This window comes from Atta cephalotes, assembly GCF_000143395.1.
Source record: "Atta cephalotes unplaced genomic scaffold scaffold00002, whole genome shotgun sequence".
NCBI classification, from domain to species: domain Eukaryota; kingdom Metazoa; phylum Arthropoda; class Insecta; order Hymenoptera; family Formicidae; genus Atta; species Atta cephalotes.
In genome coordinates, this window is record NW_012130066.1 from 10,761,111 (window position 1) to 10,780,666 (window position 19,556).

At 31.1% G+C, this 19,556-nt stretch overlaps 1 protein-coding gene across 1 annotated transcript in view; it reads left to right on the top strand.

Annotated features, from left to right (window-relative positions):
* The window catches only part of LOC105622036 (neural Wiskott-Aldrich syndrome protein), a 32,157-nt gene that overhangs the window by 12,051 nt on the left and 550 nt on the right, over nucleotides 1–19,556 (top strand). The window contains 1 exon segment of the mRNA XM_012203474.1: nucleotides 11,859–12,242. Within this exon segment, the coding sequence (XP_012058864.1) occupies nucleotides 11,859–12,242 (384 nt within the window).

Here is a 19,556-nt window from a genome sequence, read left to right on the forward strand (position 1 = left end):
CTAATATATATATATATATATATATATATATATATATATGTATATATATATTTTTTAGATATACATGTATATATGTGGGGCATTCTCCGTGAAGCGGACTCCCTCCCCCGTCCAGAACAGTTTTGAAAAAAATGAGGTTTGCACGGCTCAAATTAAAGCTTGTGACAACTACTTTCAAAAGCCGTCTGGCTTTTTTCCGAATTCAAAATGGCAGCCGATTTCACAATAGAAATCTTATAGAAAATTCGATTAATTCGCCAAACTTACTCAGCAATACATTGGATTCAAAATGAGCTCAACTTGATCCTATGAGCCGTGCTACAAGTCTTGAAAGATCCAGATTTTACATGATTTTACATTACTGGATCTTTCAAAACTTGTAGCACGGAAACGACTCAAGTTGAGCCCATTGAGATATTTGTTCAGAAAGAATTACAAATATATATATAATATCCAAAAATTAGCTAAATCCGCAGAAAGATATTTTCCTAAATTGGTGTGGGATCATTTGACCTTGAAAAGGGAGTCTAGATCAAATCTACATACATACATACAGAATGCCCCGAAATTTTTTTGTCAAGTGCTCTTGTGTAGATAGAACGAACTAAATTGAGTCGAAAAGTCCTCTACCATTTTATAATTTTCGCAATAGTTAACAAGATATTAAATAAAAATCGCTGAATATTGTTTTCAATAATTTTTTACTGAAATATTATCAACTTTACAGAAAAATAGCGTGAGACAAAAATTGTTTAAATTGTTTGTTTTCTCATAAAGTTATGAGAATTTTTTCAGAATTTTTTAATATCGTATTTTCTCATGTTAATTAATTAATAAAGATAGTTGCCAATATACAGGATGAGGCATTTAAAACAGGTCATCTACATAACTCGTTTGCTTTTAACAATAGAAGGAAAAATGCCAAACAAACGAGGCATGATTTCAAGGGGGTATATTTTGGTCATGTTGTCTTTCTTCTAGATAATCTTCATATCTTTTTTTAGCGCCTCCACCTAGAAGAAAGACATGATTAAAATACCCCCTCCCCCTTGAAACCATGCAACTTTTGTTTGACCCTTTTTCTTTTATTGTTAAATACTAACAAGTTATTCAAATGACCTGTTTTAAATCTCTGTATAAGAAAATGCAGTATTAAAAAGTTAATAAAAAATTCTGAAGAAATTCTTAGTATTCTGTAAGAAGAAAATAAATAATATTTTTGTCTCTTGCAGTTTTTCTATCAAATTGAGAAAAATATATAGTAAATTGAGAGAAATATTGAAGATCAATATTCGGCAATTTTTAGTAATCTTGTTAACTATTGTAAAAATTGCAAAATGGTAGAAGATTTTTCGACTTACAAGGGGGATACCAAGTGATGATGTCGGAGATTTTGCGTTTTTTATAGATTTTATTGAGCGAAAAAGAAATGATGTGTCAAGCCGTATACTTATTGGTCCATAATTCGAAGAAATCGATTTTTTAAATAATTATTGTAATTTTTTAAATAATTATTGGGAGTACAAATTAGTTCGGTCCGTTCAAAATGCATTTATTTCAAAACAAAATGAATGAACAGATCAATTAAAGTATTGTCCATCACTGCCTATTACTTTTTCTCTCAGGCAATTTTCGAATTCCATCTCGAAAAAATGACTCGCCTCTTTGGAAGCGTTCCAATTTTGGAGCCAATTTTCGATTTCTGCGAAAGAAGTGAACCGGTGACTTGCTGCATCCTTCGGAACAACCAGTAATCAGAAGTAATGTCCGGAGAATACGGCGGATGCGGTAAAACATCCCATTTGAGCGTTTCCAAATATTTTTTTACGACTTTAGTGACATGAGGCCGAGCGTTGTCATGAAGAAGAATAACTTTATCATATCTTTGTATTCCGGCCGTTTTTCTCGCAATGCACGGCTCAATCGAATCAATTGTAGCCGATACCGATCGCCCGTAATGGAATCGCCAGATTTCAGCATAATAAACAAGACCCTTTGGGTCTCACCAGATACAGAGCATGATCTTTGAATCATGAATGTTCGGCCGTGATGTTGATGTTGAGGTCGATAGCAACGATCGGGCTTAATATTTTTTCTTCTTGGGGTTGTCGTAAAATATCTACTTCTCATCTCCAATTACAATCCGATGCAAAAAACCTTTTCTCTGTTATCTTTGAATCAGCTGTTCGCAAGTGAAAAATCGCCTTTCAACATCTCTCGATTTTAGTTCATAAGGCAATTTCCTTGTTTTTGAATCATTCCCATGGCTCTCAATCATACAGAAACGGCTTGTTGAGTTACCCTCAATGATTCTGCAAGCTTCTCTTGCGTTTGACTCTGATCTTCTTCGAGTAATACCTCTAATTCTTTGTCTTCGAATTTTTTTGGCTGTCCAGAGCGAGGCTTGTTTTCAATGCTGAAATCTCCATCCTTGAAACATCGAAACCATTCCCTATGATTTATCAGTTGGAGCAGTGTCACCATAAACTTCGACAAGCATTCGATGAGTTTCAACCGCACTTTTCTTCCAATTAAAGCAAAAAATCAAAACCTCCCGCAAATGCTGCTTGGTTAACACAAAATTCGACATTTCAAACACAGTAAAAATCAAGATTTTTGTATGAAACTCAAAGCGATATAAACTGAATATTATTAGCAGATATTTAGCCTTGCTGAAACCGCCAAAATCAGCTGTCACTATGAACCATTCACAACAGCTGGAGCTATCTTTAGGGAAACGGACCGAATATTAATTTGTACTCCCAATATTGTAATAATTTGAAAAATGAGCTGTATTGGAAAATATCAATATCTTTATAAATTTCATTTTATTTCACCGAATGTTAAAGATAAACACTTGGGTGGATGATTCTGAATCTCGAATAATGATTGCTGTTAACGCAGCAAATAGACCGTGTGCTAGTCGAAATATTGCTCACTTCAGTAAGCATTTGACTCGCGCGCGCAGCTATTCTCCGAATTGAAGAATATTTCAATAAAATTTAAAACCAGTATGGAAAACGATAAAAAATGTTGATGAAATCGCATATGCCAATAAAAGTAAAAATGCGATTTATTGGTGGCGGATTTGAACGTGAAAAAAGAACATCTTTGTCGCTCTCATAATAAGATATAAACTGATAAGCTGAAAATTTGTGATCAAATTTTGTACAAACTACAACTGGCTGAAAAAGTGGAAAGTTCCAAGTTTTTCTGAAAGAACAGAGATTATTGGAAAGAAAATAGTGGAATTTGTGGCAGAAATGATTCGTGATTTTCATTTCGAAGAAGATGAAGAATTATTTTTTGTGGAAGAATGTATTACACAAAAAGATTAACACAATTCATTCTAATATTGTATTTCATCATTAATTTATTACACTGTATAAATATTACCTATTGTAATTTACTAGAATACATAATTAGCGATAATTGCCAATATATTCAAGTAATCTGTTCTAAAAAATGTATACATTAGTGGAATTATTTATAATCAATACAAAATATATTCTATTAGTTATTGAAAAATGAATTAATTTTTAATTTCTTTAACGAATTATTGTAGTGTATTTATTATCGAAATTAATTAATATTTTATATAATACATTTCAAATAAATTAATATCAAATAGGCAGTTATTATTTTGGGTAATAATTTATTAATTGTCAATTGTCAGTATAATAAATTGGCGATAAAATATTAGAATTATTCTTGTTAATATCTTCTTGATGCATTCTTCCACCAAAAGTAATTCTTCATCTTCTTCGAAATGAAAATCACGAATCATTTCTGCCACAAATTTCGCAAATTTCTTTCCAACAATCTTTGCTCTTTCAGAAAACTCGGAACTTTTCACTTTTTCAACCAGTAGTAGTTTGTATAAAATTTGACCACAAATTTCCCATCAGTTATATATTAGTTATATTTTGTTTTGAAAGAACAAATATATTCTTTTGTGTTGCCCAGCATCAATAATTTTTTCATTCTATTAGCATATGTGATTTCATCATAAAAATTTCTGTCGTTTTCCATGCTGATAAATTTTATATTGAAATATTTCTTCAGTTCAGAGAATCGCTGCAAGTGAGTCGAATGAAGTAAGCAACATATCAACTGGCGTGCGATCTACTTGCTGCGTTCAGAATAATCATCCGAGATTGAAAATCATCCATTCAAGTGTAATTTTATCTTTAACATTCGGTAAAATAAAAAATAAATTTATAAAGAATATTTATATTTTCCAATACAATACGTTTTTTCAAATTATTACATTAATTATTCAAAAAATCGATTTCTTCGGAACTATAGACCAATAACTGAAAAGGCTGGATATGTATCGTTTATTTTTCGCTCAAGAATAGTCTGTAAAAAGCGCATCAAAATCCTCGATATCTTCACCTGATGTTTTCCTTGTTAGTTTAGTTCACTCTATCCATCGACATATAGAATAAACTACCGATGGCGGTGGTAAGGATAGAAACACGAGTAAGAGGCAGATAAATGGATGCAGAAATAATCAAGGGAGAATGGAGCGGATTCAGCCGGCAACCGTTTGTTGGAGTGATATGGTAGAAGCGTGATGGTACGATGCTAGACAGTAATACTGTACCGCACTAGTATTGTGTGTATGTACATATACATACATGCACATATGCATATTTGTGGAAGTTGAACTATAAATGACGATACTAATCAGAGAAGAGAAACGCTATCCACCACTCTCCCTTGATTCTCTCTGAATGGATGAACTTTTTTCTTTGTTTACTAAAGCCTGATATGTAGGACTGATTGGTAGGACTGCCGGATCAACAGTAACCAATCAGACTTTAGTACAGAGAAGGAACAGAGAAAGAACGTTCATCCACTTATCTCTCTCATTCTACTCTATAGTCCCTAGAAAAACAGAGTCGGCCCATGTTTTCGATTGGTTAACTTGCCCTCACTATGGCAGCACGAATCACAATGTAAAGAAATGGCAAGCTTATTAAAAAACTTGTAGACATGAAATAACGCAAATTTCTTCATTGATTTATTTTCTATTCTTTATTGATGTATTTTATATTATAGAGGACATAATCATTGTGTAACACAGTAAATCGTTTTATCCTTATTTAACGTAGGCAAGTAATAAGGATGTAATTCATTGTGTCTGACTATGTCCTTGCTGGAAAGCACCCATAATCATAAGAAAATATTATAATTGTAAAGAAATAATATAGTTATGAAGAAATGTAATGTATTTAATAAAAATATAAAATTTCAAGTAAAAACATAATTTCAAGCAATACAGCCCTATCAAATGTTTCCGCGTATATTTTCATAAAGGAAGGGTGCCGATGGGGCAAAAATCGCAAATAATAACAATAATTAAATAATAATACAATAAAATTAAATAATAATAATTAAATAATAATACAATAATTAAATAATAATAAATAAAAATATTCTAATAATACAATAATTAAATCAGTGTAATGTATTGAGCGATCATAAGAAAAGCCGGCATAAATAAAATTAGTATAAATAAAATTATTATTAGTATAAATAAAATTATTATTAGTATAAATAAAATTATAACAATAAAAACGAAATGTGAAATCAAAATATAAAAGCTTAACAGGCTTAACAAAAATTAGGGATGTAATGACATCCAAGCCGAGACAAGACAAACATGTCCGTCCCGGTTTACTCTCGTCACAGAACTAATTCCTAAATACGAAAGTGTATAAAAGTGTAAGTACTAAAAATATATCCTCACTACTTTTGTCTGACATTTTGAGGGTATGGGCAGGGCAGCGATTATGTAATTTCGAGCGGAAAATTTTACTTTTCATAATTCCGCTTATTCAGATTCCGCGTGAACTTTTTCGAGCCAAACATGTAAATAAGGGTGTATTTAATTTTTACGATATATGTTTACATACACAATTACCGGAATTTAGATAATATTTATTTGTACACGAATCAAATGATCGCTAATAAACTAAATAATATTTTCCAAAACATTTACCTTTATGCATAATATTGGCAGTGTGCATTAATTTTAAAGGATTTTCAAGAGATGACATAACTAGTATTATCGCATTGGGTCATATTGTTGCTACCTTCATGTTCAAAACACTATCACGTGGCTTTAGTATGTGTAGTACTTTTCAGTATGTATCATTTTGCCGAAGTGTAAACAACATTGTTTTTTTGAGTATTGAATATGTTGAATTTTGTGCCAATAAAATTCAATTTGCTGGAAACTTTGTTTTTTTGCTTCCATTTGAAGAAAAGTCAACGAATGCTATCGGAAGCTTATGGTGATTATACTCCAGCGATTTCAACATGTGAGTACTAGTTTCGACACTATAAAAAAGATGATTTTGACACAAAACGAAAAACAAAGAATGTCCAAACCAATCGAAAAAGTTTGAAGATGAGGAAGTGGAAGTTTTACTCGATCAAGACCCGAGTTAAATGCAAGAAGACTTGCAAAATCGTTAAATGTTGATGATCGATCAACGATTCCAGACGTTTGAAGGCCATTGGAATGATTGAAAAGCAAGGAAATTGTGTGTCGAAAGGCGCAAAATGATCTGTGAATTGCTTCAAAGACAGAAGAAAAAGTTTTTTGCATCGTACCAGATGCATTGACCATCGTGTCGGATGATGAAAAATGAAAATTCAAAGCGCAAAAAATCACGGTGCAGACCAGGCAAATCATCAACATTGACGGCAAAGCCGAATATTCATGGCGCCAAGCTCTGCATTTGGTGGGATCAGCTGGGTAGTGTATTATGAGCTGCTCCAACCTAATGAAACCATCACTGGGGAATGCTGCCAACAACAATTGATATAATTGAGCCGAGCATTGATGCAAAAACGATCAGATTACGCGAAAAGACACTACAAAGTAATTTTCTAGCACGATAACGCTCGGCCACATATTGCGAAACTGGTCAAAGAAAGCATTTAATTGGAATGTCCTATCACATTCGCCGTATTCTCCAGATATTGTTCCTTCCAATTACCACCTATTTCGATCGATGACTCATGACCTGTCTGAGCAACGTTTTCATTCTTACGAAAATACCAAAAAATGGATCGATTCGTAAATAGTCTCAAAAGATATGTCGTTCTTTCGACGTGAACCTTCCACCTATTACCAAAAAGATGGGAAAAATTAGCGATGGATAATATTTTGAATGATTAATTTGTAATCATTTTTTCACAATAAAGTATTTTTACTAAAAAATTCCTTAAAATTAATGCACACTCCCAATATATAAATATGTATTCATAATCTAAAAACGTTTGATTTAAGAGTTTGAATAAGATTAAGTCGTGTTCATATAGTAAATTAAAATAGTAAGTATTAATTCTGATACTCTGCACTAGATTTTTAAAATTTTAATATTGTTTTTATTTTTCATTATCAAATGCCGCTCACACTTATTAAACAATACACATATATAAGACGATATAAGTATTACTGGATTACATCATAGAACCTAATTTCCACCGAGAGTTTAAACCGGATCAGAATGTAAGAATCAACCAACTATAGTCGAGTATTCTCCTGTCAGTCGAATGACAGGGGAAATGCTCTCGGTGAAAATTAGACCATATTTCTCTATATTTCCATCTTTCCGCTCACAAATTTTATGACTCACAAGTTCATGTGAAAAATTTCACGTTCCGTAGTTTGAAAATTACATGATTGGTTCACATGAAAATTTTCACTTTTCACGATTCCGCCCTAGTGGAAAATTACATGATCGATAGTTTTTTTAGGGAATGATAATGTTGAATATAATAGAGAAATTTATTATAAATTATTAAATTTATTATGTAAATAAATATTAATTGCAATAATTTTATATAAATTATATTTATATAAATTATTTCTTTTTTAGGAAAACATTTCAAATAATATTTTGAAAAGAATATTAATACATATAAAGATTATAAATATCATCAATATCATTGATAATTTTACTACAATTTAATTAAAATTTATTATAATTAAAATATTATTTAATTCATTATATATAAATTAATTTTTTGTTTTTGAATGAAATGTTAATTTATATATATACATATATGAGATATTCTTTGAGTATGTTTCCACCGAGCGCGTCACGCGTGTCGCGAGAGAGAAAGAGAGAGAGAGAAGGGGGAGGAAGGGGGGGGGGAGGGGTTATGTTTATATACACAGATGGGATTTTGATTAATTCGTGATAACACGATGTACGACCGGTGTGTTTTCAATAGAAATGAACCTTTTGTCAAGTTGACCACTCATTATTCCAAAATTGTACTTTACTTAGAAAATTCTTGCAGAAATGTGCTTCAGACATAAGCTATTGAAACCATGAACAATTGCAAAATTCAAGATGGCAGATCCAGTGGCAGACATGAAACTGAAAAATATAATATGGAAATAAAATGAAACGGTGCCAGTATTTATTAAATCACTTTGAAGTTTTTATATGTGTCATGGATTCTGATTACAAATATGTTACCAAATTTTATGAATTTAAAGGACAAAAAAGTGCAAAATATAAAATAATTTAAAGATTTACTTCAATCTTTTATTAAATGCTTCGAACAAAAAATGCTGAAACGGTATTAGTACTCGATTTTCTACTTTTCATAAAGTTTTTATTGCGAATACGTATTCTATCTTTTTTTGTTAAATATCTGATCGTAATAAAATAACTTTGCGCTTGAAATGAAGAACATTCTTCTTTCATTTCTTAAGTCGTTTTATTTTCAGTACTATTGTCTAGGGTAGAGTGTCATGCTTGTTAACTTATTCCCACACACTATTAGCATGTTTCCCTGGAGAGGGTGATATTCATAGTCAGATCTTATATTCAAGATCGTCTTAAGTACATCCCTAAAAAGTCACGACCTTGTCAGAAGGCCGTATTAATGTTTTAAGACATTACTTAGGACAGTCTTGAAATAAGATGGACTACGAAGTTCTAGCCATAGTATATCTAGATCAAGCATTGGAGAAGTAGGAGGAAGCTTTCATAGAGTCGTGAATACATGAGTCATGTATTTTTTCTTCTTCGCAAAAAAAAAATGGAAGAAAATTACTGTGTTCTTTCATTATATTAAGCTTTAAATACAATATGAAGTAACAATGAAAAAGTTAGAAGTAACAGACAATAAGCACAACGGTAGAAATAAATGATGAATCTATCATACGGGAAAGAAATATGTCAATGCAAATTGAAACATGGAATAAGCAATAGCGATACAATTTTCGACGAATTAGAATTCTATGTTCTTATCGCTGTTTTTATCGCTGTTGCTTTGTATTATGTTTAGGGCTTTACTCTACTTCTCAAATATCAGCATATTCTTGGTCTAAATAAACTATCGAAATATACTATTTAATGGAAATTGAGGCTCATAAGATAAATCAAATACAATGTAATTGCCTTAAGAGCCAGCCATAAGGTATTAATGTGTATAATTTTAATTTATTCGATTAATTAGCTAACAAACGTTTCCATCTATGTTTAGGATCTTTTTCAATGTAAGGTACAATGAGTTTGATGAATTGATGATCAAATTTTCATACAATCCAAATCGCAATGTTATTATATATTGTTAACATACAGTGTTACGGCCTGCGCAATGTTCCAATAAGTATCATTAATCTTCCAGGTTTACTAAATGAACAATATTATGTCAGAAGATTAAAATAAGGCGAAAAAATATGAATTAGACTTACATGATAATCGTTGTTGGAGATGATTAAAGATGGTAATTGTTTGCAAGTTAGAAGTCATTTGACAATATTTATTACAAAATATTATCGCCAAAATTTTTATTATTATCTTACGCAAACAAAAAAAATTAGCTTAAATGCAAACAGACACGGAATTATTCGACTTACTTACTGTGTCCAACAATTATTAAGTCTAATTCATATTTTTTTGCCTTATTTTAATTTTCTGACATAATATTGTTCGTTAAACCTGGAAGATTGATGATACTTGTTGAAACATTGCGCATGCGACCGTAATACTTTACATTAACGATACATAATAACATTGCGATTTGGATTGTACGAAAATTTGATCATCAATTCATCGGACTGTACCTTATATTGAAAAGGACTCTAAGCATGAATCAAAATGTTTGTTACTTAATTATTCGATATAAATTGAAATTATACACATTAAGGAGATACTGGAGTCACCTATATTACCGATAAAACTAGCGTTTTTGACATTTTTGTTCCTGTCGGATTTCTTCAATAGTGGTTTCACAGAATAAATATTCTTCTTCTACGATTAAAATGTATATGCTAATATACTTGTCGCTGGTGTATTTAAAGTTGAAAAAAATGAAAAATTACAACTTCATTTATCCATTTTACCTTCAGCATTGCCATACTGATTGTAAGATAAAAATGTATATAAAAATCTGCAATTTTTTATTTTCTCCAGCTTTGAACACAAAATACACCAACGACAAATACATTTTGTACATTATGGAAAAAGGATTTTGAATTACTACGAAGAAATTCAATAAAAACAAAAATATCAAAAATGCTAAGTTTTATCGATAATACAGGCGGCTCCAGCATCCCCTTAAGCTTATTCTACAATGAGCTCTTTGTTTCCTATTTTCTTTTTTTACCTTTTGCTTTTTTTCTCCTTTGCAACTATTTTATCGACAATTGTATTTCTTGCTATGTAATTCTTGTTTCTCGAAATTCGTTAACTTTTACCTCAGGCGATATAAAACAAAAATTGAATAGAAGCAAAAAGACAAAATGAAAATAAAAAATAGCAAGAAACAGAAAACAAAAAGCACATTGTAGAAGGCAGGTTTTAATACTTTGTGCCTGGCTCTTAAGACAATTATATTTTTTGTATTAAATATACTGTATTATTAAAAAAAACTTTCAAACTTTAACTTTCTAACTTTATTGAAATACATATTCATTTAAAAATATGCATAAAAGTAACACATTGAAAACGAAAAAAAATTAAGATACAAAAAAATTTTTAAAAAGAAAAGTATGCTTTATATATGTTTTTATAAACGTGTGAATGCGCGTTTAAAAACTAAGGACAAAATTTTTGTAAAGGAAAAGTCTTAGAATTCGTTCCGGAATACATCTCTTCAGGGACACTTGTGTTCTTAATCACCCTTACATAGTCTTAATCTTGTGAAAGGTAAAGAGCTTTTTGATTTCTATTTCTATTTCATTTCTTTATGTCCATCATGATAGATGATTCATCACTTTAAACGTCTAAAATTTGACAGATTTGATAATCAAAGTTCACGACACATTTAAAAACAGACTTTAAATTTAATTCAATGAATACTGATACCGTTTTTTATCTTATTTCTATATTTCTTCTGCTTAATGTCCGCCATACTGGATCCGCCATTTTGAATATTGCAATTGTTTACACGGTTTTCGATAGTTTATGCTTAAAGCTATATTTGTGTGCAAGCTGGTTTTTTTACGTTAAGTACAATTTTGAAACGGTGGGTGGCCGACTTGACAAAGAATAGCTCATAAAAATCTATAAAATCCTATTTTTTAATATATTCTTTTATATATAATTTTTATATACATGAATTAAATGTATATATTTTTTTTATTACTATTACTGTTACTCTATACATAATATACTATACTTAATATATAATTTATAATTTAATTATATATATAATTTATTGATATATTTACATTTGCACATTTTACATTATTAGACATAATTAAATTATTGATATCATATGATATCATATATATATATAAAATGTTAAAATAAATATTAAAATAGTATATAATTTTAAACATAATAAAATGAAAACAACATATTATGTTTCAGCATCAGATTCGTATTGCTCCGCCTTTACCTCCAAATCGGTTTAGCGTATCTTCTGCATTACCGAGTACGCCATCTAACTTAACTTTGAGCACACCTTTAAATATTTCAAATATTCCACCAATACATAGAACCTTACCATCGAGACCACCTCCACCAACTATAACATCAGCACCAGTTCTTCCTCCTCCTCCACCTCCACCTCCAGCTCCTTCAAAAATCAGTACGAATGTTCCTACACCACCGCCTCTGCCTCCTTTATCCAACTCAAATAGTTCTAATAACACAACAATAAACACAAATGTTATTAATAATAATAATGAGGAGTCAATAACTGATCTTAGACCAATGCTCATGGAATCTATTAGAAGTGGTACAATTTTAAAGGTATGTACAAGTATGAGTAATCTATTATTTCTAGCGAATTTCTGAGAATTAATGTTCGTTTTATGATTTCATTTTATTTTTCTGTCCTTTTCTGTAGATCTCTCTCGTACAAAATTATGTGATTATATGAAATTATGTGATTATGTGTATTATATGAACATAATTGTATAGAAAAACGCAATTGTTCTAATTTCTTGAATTTTCGTATTTTTCTAATCTCTTGCATAATTTCTGTATATATATATGTATCTATTTTTCTCTTTCTTTCTCTTCCTCTCCCTCCTTCTTTTCCTTTTTCTCTTCTTCATCCCTTTCTCTATAATTTTCTGCTTCTCTCTTTCTCCTTCCATCTCTCCTCCCCCTTCCTCTCTCTCTCTCTCTCTCTCTCTCTCTATTAATTAGCGTATCAAAGTACGCGTTCACCATCGCTCGCTAATATTATCGCATGCACGATAGTTTAATGAATTCGTGATCAGCCGTTTAAACGTTGTCTGCAATTGGTCATATTTAAATTCCTTATTACCTTAAAAATTGCTAATTCAAATAAAATGTACAATAATTTTTTTAATTAAATTTTTCGAGAACTTTTTTGCTACAGTATTTTGATTAGTGAATTTCGGAATATCGTGTAAATATACAGGGTAGGCCATTTTAATTAATACACGCGAATATTTTAAAAAGGAGATATTTTTTCGAAAAATGTTTCAGACAAATTTTATTCATTTAAGATAAAATGTTTCAAGGGGAAAAAAAGATGGTGACCTTGGTGTTTATCTTGAGAAATCCTGAAAATCAGGTCTATATTACATAACATTTTTTAATGGAATCGTCTATTTTTTATTATGAATTCTTGTAGCTTATTTCAAGAATTTTCCAACACGTTATAATAAAATATTTTTTCGTTAAGTACATTCCGAATTATGAGGTTCGAAAGTTACAGTACTGCCGGCATTTGCATTATCCATTTATATTATTCATTTGCATTATCCAGTATGTTACATTGTATTTCCGAATAATGAACTGTATTTTTTGTACTTCCTATTTATTCACGTATTTAAATTTTATGCAATCACTTTAAAGCCACCTAGGTAATGCTAAGCACGAGAAAGTAATATGTGTAAATGAGCCTGGAAGCTGATTAACTATCAAATAAAATCAGAACTTAGAATCAGAATTTAGAACAGATGGGAGCACACATACAGATACACACAGAGAGGGGGAGGAGGGAGGGGGGGGGAGGAGAGAGAGAGAAAGAGAGAGAGAGGTGATAAGTCAAGATTATAACTTTGAGTAATATTTAGAAAGTTTTAATCGTCAGGACACCTTAGATAATGCAAATATAGGCACTACTATAACTTTCGAACCTCATAACTCGAAATGTATCTAATGAAAAAATACTTTATTATAGTGTTTTGAAAAACTCTTGAAATAAGCTACAAAAATTCACAATAAAAATAGAGTTCCATTAAAAAAATGTTGTATAATATGGACCTTCTTATCAAGATGAACTTAGGGCATCATCTTTTTTTCCCCATGAAATCATACAATTTTTGTCTGAAAAATTTTTTGAAAAATTTTTTTCTTCTCGAGATATTCGTATGTATTGATTAAACTGATCTATCCATATACAGAATTCCATTTGTTTATATAGGTTTTCATTGTTGTTTCATTTGAAGCTTCGAACGCAATAATCTCCTATAATATTTGTTATTCCAGAAAATATTTTAAGTGGAATTTACTTTGTTTTGAAAGGGATATCTTTTGATAGTCATAAATCTTCTAGAAGGCCATGCCTCCAAGATGACCTTTATTTTTAAAAATGGAATTATATGTTTTCGTTTAGCTAGGGCTGTATAGCCCATCGTATTCACTAACTAATGATATATTATCTTTTCAAGATCATTCAAGATTGTCTATGACCGTTTTTCTTTCGCTGAACGTTCAGAAATTTTTCTTACCTATCGTTTTTTGCTTGTGTTTACAAACAGAGGACATCTGCTGCATGTTCATTTGGGAAGTATTGTGAATAGCATTATGCGTTCTTCGTTGCGATTTTTAGGCTTATTATTATATGCCTAACGAAATTGTCGATTCTTGTTTTGAAAGAATGCCGACATAATTACATGGAAGCTGTACGATTGTATCGTGAAAGATTTTTAGATCAGTATTGATATAAATCAACTGATGTAATTTGAAATTGTGAACTTTATTGACGAGAATTTGCATCGACATCAGTAAGCAGCCTTCACAAGATTATTGTAACACTCGGAACAGTGGCTGTGAACCCTTATATTAGTATCCGGCAGATAGAAAATTATTACGATATACTGCGATCTAGTACGATTCAGGACACTAAAACGATATATCTACTGTCACCCCTACCAGATTTTTTGCATTAAGCATCTGATGTTGCCAGATTGCGGTTTTGTGAATGGCAACAGACAATGTCATGTTGATTCTTTTTTTTCTCTTGTGTACTCTTTTGATGAAATTACTATCAAAAAACAGTGAGGAATCAACGTAATTTCCATTGTTGATCTAATGAGAAATTGGTACCGTGCCATGATTGGTCTAATGAGATATTGGCATCAATCAATGATCGTTAAATGTGGTATAGTAAGTGGACACATTGTGGATTCCCATATTTTTATCGTACACTAACAGAACAACAATAATTTTCTGATCAATGACTGCAAGTCTTTTTACTTACGGACACTTCCACTTGCTATCATAATACCGGATGTGGTTCCAATATGATGCCTCGTCCATATTTATCGCCAAGTTCAAAAAACACTGAACAACATGTTTCTTGATTGTTGGATAGGAAAGAGGAAGTAAGATTTTCTTTCCACCAAGGTTCCAGGATTTAACATCTCTAAACTTTTTCTTATAGAACTTTATAAAAGATAAAATTTACCGAAATGAATCCACTTTTCCTGAAAAAATGAAGAACTTTTTTCTGTCTTAAGAAAGATTTCTTTTGACACTCATTATTAGTACTTTTTTTAATGTCAGGTGTACGTACCATCGTAAATCAAAAATATTGTTATGAACATTGAACAATTTTTTGTTATTTCCGTAGTATGATTTTGTTGATAATTATCGTTATTAACAGCATGTAAGCCAAAATGAAATGATAAAATGTCATTTCAAAAGATTTATCGTAGAATAATCTGAAACTGACTGTTTTCCAGTTGCAAGATGGAAGCTATCATTTTATTGGAGTAATTTTACATAAGTTTTACGTAAGTTTTACGTAATTTCAAATTGTTCTTCATTGAAATCATCATATTTTTTTATTTGAATAAGATTGTTCCAAGTTAATCTCGTAAAGACATGAAGCTGTTTTTCTGAGATTGAATTCGACTTTGTCAAGTAATGTCGAATCACATTTGATAGAAAGAGTTTCTATCGATTTAGATAATTTTGACTCAATGAGACTTGTTGTATTAGAATATATTAAAAAAGTAATAAATAGTAACCCCTTTTCACTTTCCTCCTTTCAACCAATTTCTATCCCTTCTTTCCTCTCTAAATTGCTTGAGCGTATTTGTTTCGATCAATTGAATGACTTCTTCCGAAAGTGCAATTCAATTCCTGATTGTCAGTCTGACTTTCACAGTTCTCATAGTTACTACTATTGAGCTACTTTATTTATCTGATACTATATTACATGGATTCGACTCAGGATTATTAACCTCGCTTATTGCTCTTGATTTTTCGAGGCTTATTACCTTTTTTACAGTTGATCACGAATTCTAAAGCTTCTTTCCTCTAGCCTATCATCTTCCACTTTCATTTTTATGTTCCCTTATTAATCACTCTTAATCCTTCTTTATAATCCTTCTCCCTCCTCTCCTCGCAATATCTCCGGCGTCTCCCAAGGTTCTATCCTTGATCCTTTATTTTTTATGATATTTGACTTTGCGTCCACTTAACTCCAAACTTTTCATGTACTGATGATGCCGTATTATTGTACTCTTTTTGTATTCGAAGCTTCCTCTGTTTCTGCTGACATAAACCAGGATCTTTGCTCTATTGCGCAATAGACCTTTTCCTTGCACTCCATCTTAACCCTTCTAAATCCTCTTTGCTCTTGTAAGATTATCTTTCTTATGATTCCATCTCTCTTCTTTTAATATTCTCCTTAATCATTCACAAATCCTTCTCTTTTTTTTGTTAAAATTCTTTCTTCATTTTGATTTCTGCTGAACTTTTAGTGAGCACATCTAGGTGAAATGTCGCGCAACCTTCTTACGTTTCCGCCTTTTATATCCATTTCATCAACATCCTATCAACAGAAATTCTTAGTATTTTAACTGGTTGTAATTTCCTTGTTCGACTTGATCTATATACCAGCTTTGTCTCAAAAATTGCTTACCCGAGTTCAGTATATTCAGACTTCATGTCTTCATTATTTTTTTAATGTACGTAAGTATGATCATATCTGCTTTTGTTTTTTGCGCTGATGCATCAGTGTTATGTTCTTGAGTTGTTTTGCTTTTTCGTCTCCTTCATTTTGGCATTCCTTGATACCTCCTGTACTCCGATTTCCATTTTGATGATATTTCTGACACACGATAATTCCTTATCCTTTTCTAGACATCGAATTTCCAAATTCTATGAAAAAGACTATGTTTTCCTATAGTGCCACAAAATTTTACAACACGCTACTCTTTTCCATCCACTCTTTCCTTTCAGTTCTTTCGTTTCGCTTTGCTGCTACAAAATTTGTATCAATGCTTTATATATTTACTTTAATTGTCAGTATTTTTTATATTAATTCTGATCTTTTTAATTGTTTTTGTTTGCTATGTAATAAATCTGCGTTTATTATTTTAATCATGTTTTTTTGCAATTATACTCAAATCATTCTTGTCCTCTATTTTCTTAAAATCTATAATCTAATAACTATCGAGTTATTTAGCAAGAAACTTATCTCTCGAATTGTTAAGCAAGAAACTTATCTTTCTGAAATTGTACTAATTTCTCTATAATTTGTAATTCGTTTCGTTTTCTGGGAAGCTTAGTAACAGCAGTTCTGCTGTTGCCTCGCTATTTGTGTATATTTTGTAATTTTTCTATATACAATTATATATATATTTTTTATATTATATATCTTTATATTTTATATTTATATATATGGTATATCCTTAACCCAGGAGTGGTCGCGCTACGATCATTTTGCCGTACTCTTCCGTTTTCTATCTATATCTTTCATTGGCACTATATTTTTACTTTTACGTAAATATTTAATATTTTTTCATATAATATGCGAAAATAGGTGACGTAAACAGGCTTATATCTACATAAAATTTAATTTGTAACGGTCAGTCTAAAATTCTAAGACTACAGACCATAGCGCGCATTTACGTTAGTCTTTTTTTTTCTTCTTCTATTGGCTCTCGCAGCCAGCCCGGCCGCGATCTGGCCATAAACTAGTTCGAAAATGTAGATAACAAATTAAAAAAAGGAAACAATCACGAAAAAGCTCGATAGTTTGAAAAAAATTAGGAATGATGCAACACCCAGGCTGAGATGGAACACGTCCGTTCCGGTACGCAATAATATTGTATGTAAACTCACTTACGTTTGTAGTCTCGTTTTCTTATTAATTATTACTTACAGTAATTATAATTTTATATATATATTTTAGTTATAACACATATATGTGCGAAAATATATTTCGGACAAAATGATTAAGACGCGCCTACTCTCGGATTAAAAGATTAACAGCTTAAAAAAATCGATTTTTTATTACATGATCTCTACAATATCGATTAATAATCGATTGATATATATATAGATTAATTTTTTAATATACGATTGTATTCGAGTTTCTTCCGGAATTATCATAAGATTTTTTGTGGAAGAATAAATGTAACAGTTTTGCGTAGAAATATGCGTATGTCCTCTGAAAGAATTTTAATATAATATATTCAACTTCAGATTTCATTTGGTTTTAACTTCGATGTCGGATTAGAAGAATTCAGAGCAAGGAACATTTCTATCAATTTCTAATTTAGAGTCTTTTTTTTGGTAAATAGAAAACTGACATCTATAATATAAAATGTCATTGACGGATATCGTTCTTTTTAAATAGCTAAAAAAATTCGCTTGATTTTCATTTTTTTTTGATTGAATTAATATTTTTCTATTTTAATTTTTTTTTAATTAATGTCACAGCTAGTATATTAATTGCACATTTAATGCTGTAGACATTTTTTAATGAAACAAAATAATCTATAAATGAATTTAGAAAATAAAATATTAACAGAACCAATATAGCTATTTATTAGGTGTACAACTTTGCTTCCGCCGTTTTCCTATAAATGGCTTTAGCGGTAAGTGGTGGTCGAAATAAATAGATCATAGACGTCATACAATAAACTTGGGCATCTGTCAACATAACCCCATAGAAACATTAATCGATTTGTGTCTGCATCATAAAGTTATTCTCGATTGAAAATGTCAGTTTACGAGCCAAATTCTCGTCCTTTGCGGGAGGTTTTAATTTTTTGCTTCAATATGAAGAAATCTGCGGCTGAGGCTCATCGAATGCTCTCAAATACTTATGGTGAGGCCGCTATTAGTGAAAGAACGTATCGTTAGTGGTTTCAACGCTTCAAGAACGGTGACGTCCAAGGTCATGCTCTGTATTTGATGGGACCAGCTCGGCGTAATGTATTATGAACTATTAAAACCGACTGAAACAATCACAGGCGATCGGTATCGAATGCAATTGATGCGTTTGAGCCGAGCATTGAAAAACAAACAACGATATATACCTCAATACAACGAGAGACACGATAAAATGATTGTGCAGCATGACAATGCTCGACCCCATGTTGCGAAAGTGGTCAAGACATACTTGGAAACGTTGAAATGGGAAGTCCTACTTCACCCGCCGTATTCTTCAGACGTTGCTCTCTCTGACTATCTATCACTTGTTTCGATCAATGGCACACGGCCTGGCTGACCAGCATTTCTGGTCTTATGAAGAAGTAAAAAATTGGATGGATTCGTGGATAGCCTCAAAAGATGACCAGTTTTTTCGACGCGGGATTTGTACGCTACCCGAAAGATGGAAGAAAGTGACCAGCGATGAACAATACTTTGAATCATAAATGTATAACCAGTTTTTTACAATAAAGCCTCTTTATTGTTTGTAATTTTGGAAAAAAAACGGCGGAAGCAAAGTTGTACACCTAATATTTTGATGGAATTGCCAGCTTTTAGCGGCAATCAAGCTTCGAGCCAAATGACGCTCATCCGGATTATTCGATGAATCTCGAAAAAAAAGTTAATAAATTA